At 40.5% G+C, this 12,640-nt stretch overlaps 1 protein-coding gene across 1 annotated transcript in view; it reads right to left on the minus strand.

Annotated features, from left to right (window-relative positions):
• Positions 1-12,640, minus strand: part of adipor2 (adiponectin receptor 2) — a 37,863-nt gene that overhangs the window by 10,708 nt on the left and 14,515 nt on the right. Inside the window, exons 2-3 of the mRNA XM_022210737.2 lie at positions 10,637-10,712; positions 10,237-10,536 (exon numbers count right to left, since the gene is read on the minus strand). Of these exons, the coding sequence (XP_022066429.1) occupies positions 10,237-10,323 (87 nt within the window). The 5' untranslated portion in view covers positions 10,324-10,536; positions 10,637-10,712. The remainder of the gene's footprint in view (positions 1-10,236; positions 10,537-10,636; positions 10,713-12,640) is intronic.

Raw genomic sequence — 12,640 nt, forward strand, 5'->3', positions numbered from 1 at the left:
GGGTCCAAGTGTGTAATAATTGTGCACAAGCAGAAAAGCCTATGTTAAAATTTTAGGAGCTAGAGTGACTAAGAAGTGAATTATGACACTCACTGCTAGTAATTTGTGCTTTGTTGTCCAACTATATGCAACCAAAATCAGATTACTAGCATTGTAACAAGCAAAATGAAAACACAGAGTGTATTTTAAGAAAACAGAGCTCATTTTTATTGAACAGATGTCGACAATGCCTGTTCGAAGCTTCTGTTTATAAATGGAAGCTTCGAACAGACAGTGTGAATTCAATCTAACACAATAGCTGTCACAGCTGGGGAGCCGGAGACAGAATTAATACGGCTAGTGCTTTGTGATAAATACACAGTCATTCATCATAACTGACACACAAACAGTCACACACAGACCCACGCAGAGTTAAACGCACACACATGCACTAAACCGGACATGCGGTGGATGTGTGTGTGTGTGTGTGTGTGTGTGTGTGTGTATGTGGATTCAGGTGGAAAAAACTGATAAGGCTTCATATGCAATAAAACATGGAGCCAATTTTTTTTCTTATTCCTCTAATGCTAAAACAGACCTCCTCCACACACACACATACACACACATACTACATTCCTCTGAAATGATTAGAAAAGATGCGTCTTCCGTTGATTTTGATTATTACAGAGGAGGAGAAGGAGGTGAAGAACAAAATGGGGACCGGAGTGAGGAAATTAGAAAAAAACAAACTGTGAGACAGACACAGTCAGGAGAACAAGAGAAGTGCAGAAAGAGAGGGAAAAAGAAGTCCTGTTATATATATAATGCATGACTAACCCATTTTTAAAGACCCACCAGGCAAAATACACTGCACCAGCATGGTCCCTGCTGGTGTGAGTGCGTGTGTTGACCGTGACGTGTCGCCTGTAGACGCTCACTTTCGGGTTCCTGAAGTCTCGGTTTGTTTGTCTTGCTGTCTATCTGTGTGTGTGTGTGTTCTTGTATTTGCTACATGGTGAGTACCATTTTCTGCATTTAACTATCAAAGTGAGAACATTTTTACAAAGTGAGGACATTTTGGCCGGTCCTCACTTTGAAACAGCCATGTTTGAGGGTGAAGACTTGTTTTTAGAGAACAGGTATGAATTGAGGTTTGGTTAGGGTTAGGGTAAGGATTAGGGTTAGGCAATCAGTTGTGATGGTTAAGGTTAGGGTAAGGCTCTAGGAAATGCATTACGCCTATGGATGTCCTCACTAAGATAGAAGTACAAATGTGTGTGTGTGTGTGTGTGTGTGTGTGTGTGTGTGTTGTTGTGCTCAACCACGCATGAGGACAAATCTCAGTCTGCTGCAACGTATAGAAGCAACACAAAGAGGTCCCATCGCACCTGAAGCAACTGTAAAAACACTGCCTAATAAATCCACTGTGTTTCAAATCCGAGATGAAGGTGGCACCTGACATCGATTCCGTGTGTGTTGGGGGGAGCATCGGTGATTGAGCACACTATGTGGCTGGAGGGTATCTGGGTGAATGCCAAACAGTCACGTGTGCTCTGCGGTTCTGAGTGTGTGTGTCAGTAATAACCTCTCGTGTGTGTGTGTGTGTGTTTGTCCGTGCATGCGTGTAATGTAAGTGTAGCCTTAAATCCAGATGCTAACCAGTCTCACTGTGGCTTGTGAGGTTATTCTTAAAGAGTGTATTCTGTGTGTGTGTGTGCAGGGGGGAGACATCAGGGTGTCCTCTAACGTATTCAAGATGTCATAACTAAATCTGAGCCTGCAGAGACGCTGGTATATATACACACACGTATGCGTTCTCACCTGCACAGATGATACTGGGCCAAATGAAGCATGGTGACGCACTTGGCTGCACACCATACGCAGGACATACACACCGCTATTTCACACAATATGTACAGAACAACAGGAGGGCATCTGCTGCACTGTAACAGTGCAAATACAGCCACTGTGCTGACTACTATTAGCCACACATGAACTGTATGTTCAGAAATTACACTGGCAATGGCAACTTTAAACAGAGAAGATATTGTAAAAACAGTATGGATTAATTTTCAACAATTTCACTACATGAATGTGACTTCACGAAGCAATCATTATCTATGATACAGACCTGAAGCCGTAACTTGACAGAAAATGAACAGAATGTAGTTTGATAATAAATTAATCGTTACAGGAATATTCCTTGCTTCCGCTTCACACTTCCTGGATATTACATTGCTATAGTACGATTGTTTTTTTTAATCAATTTAAAAGATGCCTCTCTGGGATTTAGCAACTGCTGTGAAAAAAATTCAGCAGATTTTTATGTATTTAAAACGCCAAAAGATTGATCAATAATTGAAAAGTAATGTGTGTCTTAAACGGTGATGAAAAGTGTAAGAGAAAAACAAATTTCAGATGGTGAAGGTTAAGCGACAAATATGAGCCAACAGAAATTCTGTTTATGTCTAGAGCTAAATAAACCTTCTTAAAAACAACAGGAATGGTAAAAAAATGTGCAGTCACGAAGCTGATAGCTTGTGAAAAAATGATGTTTTGAAGAGTTTCAGTTTTCACACAACAGTGGACGCATACGTACAGAAAACTGGGAAAACACTTTCAACTCTCTCACAGAGTGATGTCCTGCCTCTTTCTGGAGAACCACGGTTAACCCTTTGAACTCCAAGTACTTTTGAAGTGTTTTCTGCTCCTATCACATTTTACTCACTGTGGGCTCATTTTTCTCTGCACTATAAAGTCCTGCACCTCTAAGGAAACTGCTCAACTATGACTACAAGTAGAGAGAACTCAAACCTGTCTTCTATGTAGTATGGGACAGCTACAATGCCATATATCACAAAATAGCAACATTTAACTTAAACTGGAGCAAACAAGGACAACATTTTTCCAAGTGTCAATAGGTGCTACCAATACCAGAAGAAAATGCGATTTAAGAGGGTTTTTAAGTGCATTGTGTGTCTTTTCATGAGCATCTGATCATCTTTATACCAAATAAAAGGTGGTGAAAAGAGCTGATTGTAAAGAGGAAGCTCGAGTTGTCTACATATGAAATGAAAGAATGGAAATGACCAGATGTCAGCTCGAAACCAGAAAAAGAAATCATGTTTCCCTTGTAGAACGTCAATCCAGACTGTGAAAACCACCGAGCTGAGGTTTAGCAGCAGGTGATGCAGGAGGTTTGGCTGCAGACTGTTCAGCTGAAGTTGCTGTAATCAGATCCTACAACTCAGAGAGGCTATTCAGAAGAGGGGGGAGTGAAGAGAAATAATGTTCTTGGAAATCCGGGCTATCCCTCACTCACTTGCACTCACTCACGCAGACACAGCTTTGATATTGCAGTATGCTAGAAACACGTGACTCAACCTCAGCTGCCCAGTCTCTCCAACAAGTCATTATGGCAGAGGTTGTGGAGTCAAATTTCACTCAGTGTGGAAGCGAATGTCCGTGCAGCCAAATATATGATCCCATCCCTCTGGGAAGCGTCCATCCTTAGCCCAGAGACTTCACAGTATAACAGCTCATCATGTATGACGGAAACAGTCTGGAGGTCAGCGCGACCAGGCTGCCGTTGGTCTGACACAGTCACATGTGCCGGTTACCAACCACCTCAGTTGTCGTCATACTTCAGCAGTGAACCGTTTCCGTTTTTCTTGGAACCAGTTTCCTCGGAAACACCAGAGAGACTCTCTTCAAACAGAATTTATTTTTAAAAAAAACAAAGATTTGATCAAGTCGCTAAAAGGGCAACCAGACTATTACACAAGCAAACATTCGGGCTTTGGGGAAGTTTGAAGGAACATTGCATGAGTACACTGCTTTAACATATGTGTGTGTACAGGTTTGTGCACAGGAAAGCATGTGTGTGTCCGATAGAGTGTAAATGGACTTATCAGTGCGCTGCAGGCACACCCTGAATTTAGAAAATACAGTTGGATAATTCTGTTATTTTAATACTTTAATTTTTTTTCACTAATGTGAAGGTAGATAAAGAGCAAAAAGGTTAATGCAGGCAATGTGATGACTGAAAAGTCTCAGTTTATCACTTTAACAAACTAGAAAAGCACTCAGAGAGTGCAGACCTCCGCCAAGGATAGAGAGGAAAACAGGAAACCCATGCAGTAAAGGATCATGAGCTGGAATCGAATCTGCGTCTCTGACACAGTTCCGTTTCTTAACCAGTTGAGCTATCTGGGCACCTTGTTCCAATTTGTGGGACAACATACTAACCTATGATGTTTTTGTCATATTTTGGACCACATACTAAAACATACTAAAAAATTCAAAGTGATCCAGAATCCAGGATCCTTTCCGAATTGCCACCAAAATTAAATCAGCTCTTCCTCTTACCATAGTCTACATCCCCTCAAAATTTCATCTGAATCTGCCCAGGCGTTTTTGAGTTATCTTGCTACCAGACAGACAGACAGACGGACACACAAACGCCGGGTGTCACATAACCTCCTTGGTGGAGGTAAAAATGACAGAACCCTGGTACAGACATGATCAAATATGAGCATGGTGTCCACGTTTTCTAGCTTTGGCTCAAAGCCTGGAAAAGGAACAAGATGAGCTATACTAGGATTATATAATAAATGTTTTGTCAGTTATTTATTTTATCTTGATGCTGACATGAAAGTTTGATTGTGTAAATTATTCAGACTGATTCTGTTTTACTCTTGGACCTATGTGCTCTTATCTAGATGTGATCACAGATTCCATAAAAAAATGTACAGTGCATGACAAAGTCCACAGTAACGGTGACAGACACTTCCAACACTTCTCGCATGAGCTAAGAAGCCAGTCTGGGATGATATACAGACACAAGATCAAGAGGAAATCTCTTGAGAGACTGATCTGCTTCAGATTAAATGAGGCAGTTTTTCTTAAAAGTCCCTAAAGACCAATCTCCTCCTCCTCCGTCTCACGCACATACACAAAAAAACATATATCCAGCTCCCCTCAGACTCATTATCTATTCTGTATGTAGATCTGGCTAATGACTTTCACTGGACTAATGACTCAACACATGCACACACACCGAAGACACGTGTAAACTGAGTGTGTTATGACGAATCCTCTGCTCCAATTAGCTGTTTGGCGCTCTACATTCAGCTTGATGAAGATAAGTGTGACAGGGAAGCAAAGGCGGTGACGCTTTTGAGGAAAAAATTCCGTCTTCCAGTGGAACTTTGGACTCAATGTAAACGCAGTCACACGCTGACTGTACAGCTGAGGGCGGGACCCAGGAAGCAGTGGCCAACCAACAGGATTACAGCTGAGACTCACTGGACCAATGACAGAGCAGAGTAGGAATGTGTAACAAATGAAGCAGAGGAGTGCTCACCCTTGTACACCATAACCCCTGCACAGCACGGAGAGGTTCAACATGTGACTCACACATGTGCAATGCTCCTTTGAGACAATAACAATTTAGAAAAGATGCCAAGACCCTTAAAAACACACGGTATGTTCCGAAAACATTCATCCCGAGTCAAAAGCACGCACACTGACACGCACACTGTGCTCTGGCCACCACAAGACAAACTGTTCTCTCTGTTCGTGTCCGAGACTATGATGAAGGCATAAAAAATCTGAATTAGCACGGCAACTGTACTACCGTTCAAAAGCTTGGAGTCACCCTGGCAATTTCATGTTTTCCATGAAAACTCACACTTTTATTCATGTGCTAGCATAATTACACAAGGGTTTTCTAATCATCAATGATCCTTTCAACACCATTAGCTAACACAATGTAGCATTAGAACACAGGAGTGATGGTTGCTGGAAATGTACCTCTGTACCCCTATGGAGATATTCCATTAAAAATCAGCCGTTTTCAGCTAGAAAAGTCATTTACCACATTAACAATGTCTAGACTGTATTTCTGATTCATTTAATGTTGTCTTCATTGAAAAAAAAAAAAGCTTTTCTTTCAAGAATAAGGACATTTCTAGGTGACCCCAAACTTTTGAACGGTAGTGGAAGAGCCAAAGTTATCAAACTGTATACGGAGCGCTTAAATCAAGGGTCTTTAATCTCTCAAGTCACTTCAAAGTAGGTTTTTGAGTTGTCTTGCCTCATTGGATGAAAAACGGACATCAAACTGGGCTCATGCATCACCTACAGCGCTGTGAGATTTTAAAAATCAGTAGAGCATGTGATAGGCACCCGGACATCAGCATTACCAGTACTGATTTGTCTGAGGGCTTAATGCATAATAACTAAGGAGAATGCTGGAACAACTCCATGATTGTAATAGTGGATGGCAGGTACAATAAAAGGAAGTAAAACCTGATGTCACATTAACCGGAGATGCGTGAAAAGCAATAAAGGCCAGCACAAAGAGAGGATGTGCAAAGCTCTCTGAGGTCCAAGATGTAGTGGTATTTGTTCACTGCTGGAGTTGCTGTTGGAATTTCCCTTTTATACTGTTGTCAATATTTGTGTGTGGGCGCATGTTTGCAATAAAAATCCTCAGTTTGCATTTTTGGCTGATGCTCTCATCTTCTCGCTCATTCCGTGCACATACCACACGTTGAGTTTGTTTCAGGATTTGTTGTTGTTTTTCTCTGATAAAAAGATTTTTAACCATCTGAACCCCAAACCTGGCAGAGGGTTTGAAATGCGTGTTTTCATTTTTTTTTATTGCTAAAATTACAGTCAGATTTCAAAGTTTTCTATGGTGCTTTAACAAATTATGTGTGATATTCGGTTTTGTGGGAAAAACAAAAAAGATCTAAGCTAAACATTGGAATTTTATCAGAATCACTGTACATCTCATTTAAAAATCTGCAGAAAAAAACCCATTTGCTGTAACCCTTTGGACTGTTCAGCATAATGACAAAGTGCAATAAAAATTCTACAACATTTTAGTCCATGTTTACACACAGCAGATCTGAGTAGGCGACAAGAATGGACAAAAAAAAAAGTACAATCTAAAAAGTAAATCATCTAGAATATGTAGAAGTCAGTATGCTTTCCTTCCATTAGTGGTAGGACATGCTGACACTTTTTGTACAAACTGATTCTAAGTTGTTTAAATTTGGGGAAAAAAATAATCAAAGAAATTAAATTTTTGTTTTTTTCTGTGATTTATACCTTATATTTATTATAACTATATCATACTGCATAGAAGACATTTTTAAGTTCTCTCTGCTTCTAGCCATAGTGGTGCTGTTTCTGTAGACATGAGAGATTTTATGTTGCTGTGAAGAAAGGGTCCACAGTGAAGAAAAACGTCACAGGAGCAAAGAATACGTCCAGAAGCTATGTGAGTTTCAGAGAGTTAAAGAACAGGATCATGGTATTAGGGATGTGCATAATTAGTCAACTAAACTTAACATTAATACCTTTTCTAGTCAACACCAGAAATACTAGTTGGTTAAACTAATTATTGATATTTCATTAATGTACAACAATTGGGTGTCAATCAAAAGTGGGACAGATGACATTTCGTCAAAGTAGCGTTGTCTGGCAGCATTTTGACGTAAGAAAATAAAACAAAAATGTGCCAGAACACTCTGGCATATAACCAACCGGAGCAACGCATAACCACACTGAGCACAGGCATGTACACTTTAACCACAAGAAAGAAGTCTGCTGGTGCTTGCAACACAAACACCAGCCACACTTGATATGACATTTTTTACTCATGCTCAGTCTGAAAAGAGAACACAGCTCATCGTAGCAATGACTGTGGGCACAAAATGATCACATCCAGCTTTGAGCACAACCAGCATTTTCGTACTTTTAGACTCGTCAACAAGTCTAAAATTAAATTCCCATTTAATCAGCAGGGAAATTAGTCCCTTGGAACACCGCTAAATGTTATCAGACTTTATTGGGTTCGTTGGCTATCTTTAGTTCTCAGTGGGATCTTTACTACTCTCCACTAATAATCTAATTTTCATTAGCTGCAATTGAACCTCACTGACCTAACAGCTCATTTCACACAAAATTCTTCCAAGTCTTAATTACTTGAATTGAATTAAACAACCTATAAAAGACATTTAATTGAATTTTAATAGCGCTGGAACTTCAGCACTTAAAATGAATATGAACTGAAAAATGCAGAGTTTTAGTGTTAGTTTGACAGGCGCCGTCCTTGCAAATTTTTACTGCAACATCACATACTCGATACAAAGGTAACAGGGTGAGGCGTTTGGCAGGTACAACGCTATTGTTCCAAAATTCATCTCTGCAAATTGCAGGGTGGGATCAGGAAAGTACTCAAATACCAGAATACCACAGGGAGTTTAGAAAAGGTTTAAACAGGAAAAAAAATTCAACGTGGAGAAACCAATCCTGTAACATACGGTAAAATAAAATTCATAGATAAATAATGTAGCTCAAACTGACAAACAAAGAGACTGACTGGCATCTGATTCAGTCTGACGGCAAACAGGAAGTGTGATACCAACCCCAGAGCTATACCACACACTCACAAACACATTAAAAGACGCACACGCACACACCAACACCTACGCAACGTGCTGAAAAATTCAAAGAGTGGCCTGTAGGGTGTTAAGACAGCCTGCCCTTGCTGACTGGGGCAAGGGGCCCCTAACGCCTCCTAAGGTATCCGTGTTGTGTTACAGCAGGTAAAAAGGCTGAACACAAACACACGCGACTCGACACAATGCACACACACACAAACACTATTGTGTTTCAGCTCTCTGCTGATTGCCTTTCACACTGAACAAAACAACAGCAGCTCTGACTGCCTGCACACACACACACGCCGACTAAAACGGAACACAAGCCATGCCTCTGAGGGAGAGCGTCTGGCACATTTGTTTGATCAGTTCAATAGGTTGCCTTCATGGGATGCTTTTCACACACATTTTTGGTAATGTGTTTGCTTTCGTTCCGGGAAGACGTCCGTATATAGTCATAACACCTATTTTTAGAGTTGTGAATCTCGCACACATTCAATAGCCACATCACTTTAGATTTAGAGTGGAACTAAAAGTGAAGATGCAGAGCTGAGCCCATCGTGATGCACTGCTAATTGCTACAGCACAAGATGACTCATCATCGAGTTTGAAAAGCCTTGAAGGTGGAAAGGGTGTCGATAATAAAAGGAGGCGGTGGAGGGTGAAAAGTTTGGGAAACAGGCTCCTGATCAAACCGTGCAGAATCCTAGTTCCAAGAAACTGCTGGTGAAACCTGATCGCATAAAGCTCAATTCTCCTTCAGCAACTGTGTATTTCTGAGGGGCCTCCAAAGAAAGCAATCAATAAGCAACTGTTCTGGTGTTTTGGTGCTCAGTTATAGTAGCAGAGAGCATTTAAAGCTTGTCTAATTTCTATCAACAAACCGTTCGTAACCTTGTCCTGTGCTCTTTTTTATGAATATACTCTTATGTAGTCAAGCTCACAAGTTTTCATTGCGGTTTTTGGGGCAGACATGAGTACACTGTGTGTGTTTTGTATTTTAGTGCAGTTCACTGGAAGTGTGATAATATGCTACTTTGATTCTTGAATTTTTCACTCTTTTTGTACTGAACTATATGTTTTCATGCTTGAATGTAAAATGCTTTAAGGATAATCCCTCAAAATAGTAATTAACTGATCACATAGTACTTTTAAAGGCCTTAATCAAAGACTAAATATGCTCTTATATTTAAAACGCCAACTTGAAAAGAGAAACAAAGTTATCTTGACATCTTCAGCAAGTTTGACATTAAATATACTTGATTTTTGATCTATGTAAACATATCAGATCTTCAAAGGTTCGATAAGCAAACTGCAGCGTCACACTGAAGGCAAGTGATTAACCCACAAGAGCAAATACTGTTTTAATCAATGTGTGCGTGTTTATGTGGTGTGTGACTCACATCTACTTTGAGTTTAACTACATGATAAACCCCAGTGTGGGTGCATGTGTTTATCACAGGCTGCTTTATGAATATACTGATGCAAAAATGTGAATAAAAACTAAAACTAAACCCCATTCAGGTCTTTCACTACAACTGCTAAAAATGTGTTTATTCAGATTGTCATTTGGGAGAATCTAGGGTATAGTTTAAGTTCTGTGTTTTTATTTTTAACCGGACAGACTGGTCAGCATCAGTTACAGAAGATTATACCTCCCTGTTAACAACACCTATTAAATTATAAATGTGAGGGTGTGTGCTTTGGTAAGACACTTTTCCTGTTTGACCAGTCGACCCACACCGCGCCACGTGGCCCTGAACCAACCAGACAACAGCATGTGAGTGTGTGGAATACTCACCCCATTGTGTGAGGGGCACTCTGCGGTGCTGAGGTGACTGGTTGAAGAACCTGAGGTGGGCGTGTCTTCTTTCTGCCGTGGACTCATGGGATCTGTAGGCGTGCGCTCTGTGGCGTTTTCAACGAGATTTGAAGTTCTGTGTCGCAGCACGAAGGCCGGGCCCTCGGCCGCACTCGTCTCTCCTCCGTCCAGCTTGAAACGCTGGACTGGTCTCCACCAGAAACTGAAATGGACTCGGCTGGGACCGGACTATAGGCTTGCGGATGCGGACAAAATGTGGCTGTGTGGCTGTGACCAAACCTGATGGGACCAAACAAACATGGGTGAATGTTGGAGCAGATGTGAACTGCAGCTGATGCAATCAGAAAATGATGATGAAAATGTTTAATGGTAGACCAACCTGGACTCCGCAGAGAAGTCTTTAAACCGGACCGACACTTGCAGTCAGGTCTTATTGGAACGAAGCTGGAGAGAGACTGCAATAAAGAAAGAGACAGAGAAGGAGAAAAAAAGAGAATGCAGAGACAGAAACAAAAAGTTAGCCTCATTTGTTTATCCTCCAATTTTAAAATATTTCTGATCAAAACAAAACAAAGAACCAAGACGTTACATCACATCTTTCCATATCATATATCTCAAAAGCAGTTTCTGAATCAATAAAAAAGGCTAGCCTGTAAAAAACCCAGTAAATGCTATATATAATTGTCATGTTCTGTAATAAATACATAAATGCAATAAAATTGTGGATAACCTTATAGGCTGCAGCCAATGCAATAGGAAGGCCTCATATTCTGTTTGGACCTGCCTGTCCAGACTCAAAATATAATTAGTGGAGGCACAGCCTTGAAATTAAAGGTCAGAAGTTTCAGTCCTCTAAGACACAAATTGTCCTGCAGAAATATCAAAGACGTTCATTCATATGAAACTGTTCTGCCCTAGAGATAAGGATACAGCAACTGCTTTGTCTCTGCCACTTCAAAAGTTTCCTGTCGTATCAAGGCCTTAAAATACTGCATCTAAAAGCACTTGCAAGCAATGAGGAGCTGCCAACTTGCTGTCATGGTGAACTGCTTAGCGACGAGAGGTGTCAAGGACAGGAACACGAGATTCACACACAGGAAGTAGATGCTCTCCCTGTTGTGAACTTACAATTTAATTTTCTTTATATTTCTCTCACCACATCACTGTATCTCTATAGAGTCCTCTGATTCACAAGGTCATGAATTACTACATTTGCAATCCCCTTTCTACAAAATACAAACAAGTAAAGTAAAAATATAAAAATTGCTTTTGATTTCACAGTGCCTCATAAATTTCACTCCAACGTAAAGTCTAGCCCAGCATTGTTCTATGAAACACTACACTACTCTATAGAATAATATTTTAAAAATCTGAGAAATTCACATGATGGTAACAGCAGTAAAGCTGTGCATGCATTTCTACTAAACATGTATAGACTTTAATCACTACAAACACTTGCTTGAAAGATTTACTTTCGTACCCGGGTGAAACACTTAGCCTGCATAGGGGACAATGAGTTCATATCTGCATGTCTTCACAGCAGTATCTTCTCTCCAAAGCTTTAATGTTCTGCAAAAGATGAGAAATGCAGCTGCTTTCTGTTTTCTCTCTGTGTGTCACCCTCACTGCGCTCCAGAGGGGCCGAGTCAATGTGAGCATGTCCCCGAGCACTGAACCACTTCATTTAAACTACCTCCCTCTGCTACCACACATACGTTAGGGTATTCTACCCTCGATAAACACAAAGTTACATACGCACACAGACACACTCATGAGGATTACTTGCAAACACATACAGCCCTCCTCTGCAGACATACTTTGTATATAAGTATAGGAAAAGGTACAACACTCATTCCGGTGGTGGTGAAGCAGCATTGTCATGTTAAAAGAAGAAGGGTAGAGGGACAACATGCAAGAAAAAAAGAGGAAATGACAGTGAAAATCATTCGAGCCACACAAGAAAGAGAGTTTCGAAACCCATGATATTGACCACAAGACAGTGACACTATTCTATGCTGAGAAGATGATGAAGAAGACTATTTGAGCTGACTGGCCAGTGGGCGAGTTCCCAAATCGAAATCAAACGCTTCTCCACTCAGAAATTGTCCAATCAATCTCTCTCCTTTCTTCTTTCTCCATCTCTCCGATTGACTATTTGCGAAAATTTTACACGTGATTTTTCTTGTGAAGCCAAGTCATGATGAAGAGTTAGATTTCACTCAGGCTCCTTATTAGCTAAAGAATAAGGAGAATAAACTACTTTTTATGGGAATCTTTGCAGCTGTAGTGAGTTCCCAGGATAATAGCCTGGTGGCCTGATTGCCACACAAGAACAAACAGTTCTCCTGACAATATAAAAAGCTGAAAAGTTTAGTGATGTGTG

This window comes from Acanthochromis polyacanthus, chromosome 1, assembly GCF_021347895.1.
Source record: "Acanthochromis polyacanthus isolate Apoly-LR-REF ecotype Palm Island chromosome 1, KAUST_Apoly_ChrSc, whole genome shotgun sequence".
NCBI lineage: Eukaryota > Metazoa > Chordata > Actinopteri > Pomacentridae > Acanthochromis > Acanthochromis polyacanthus.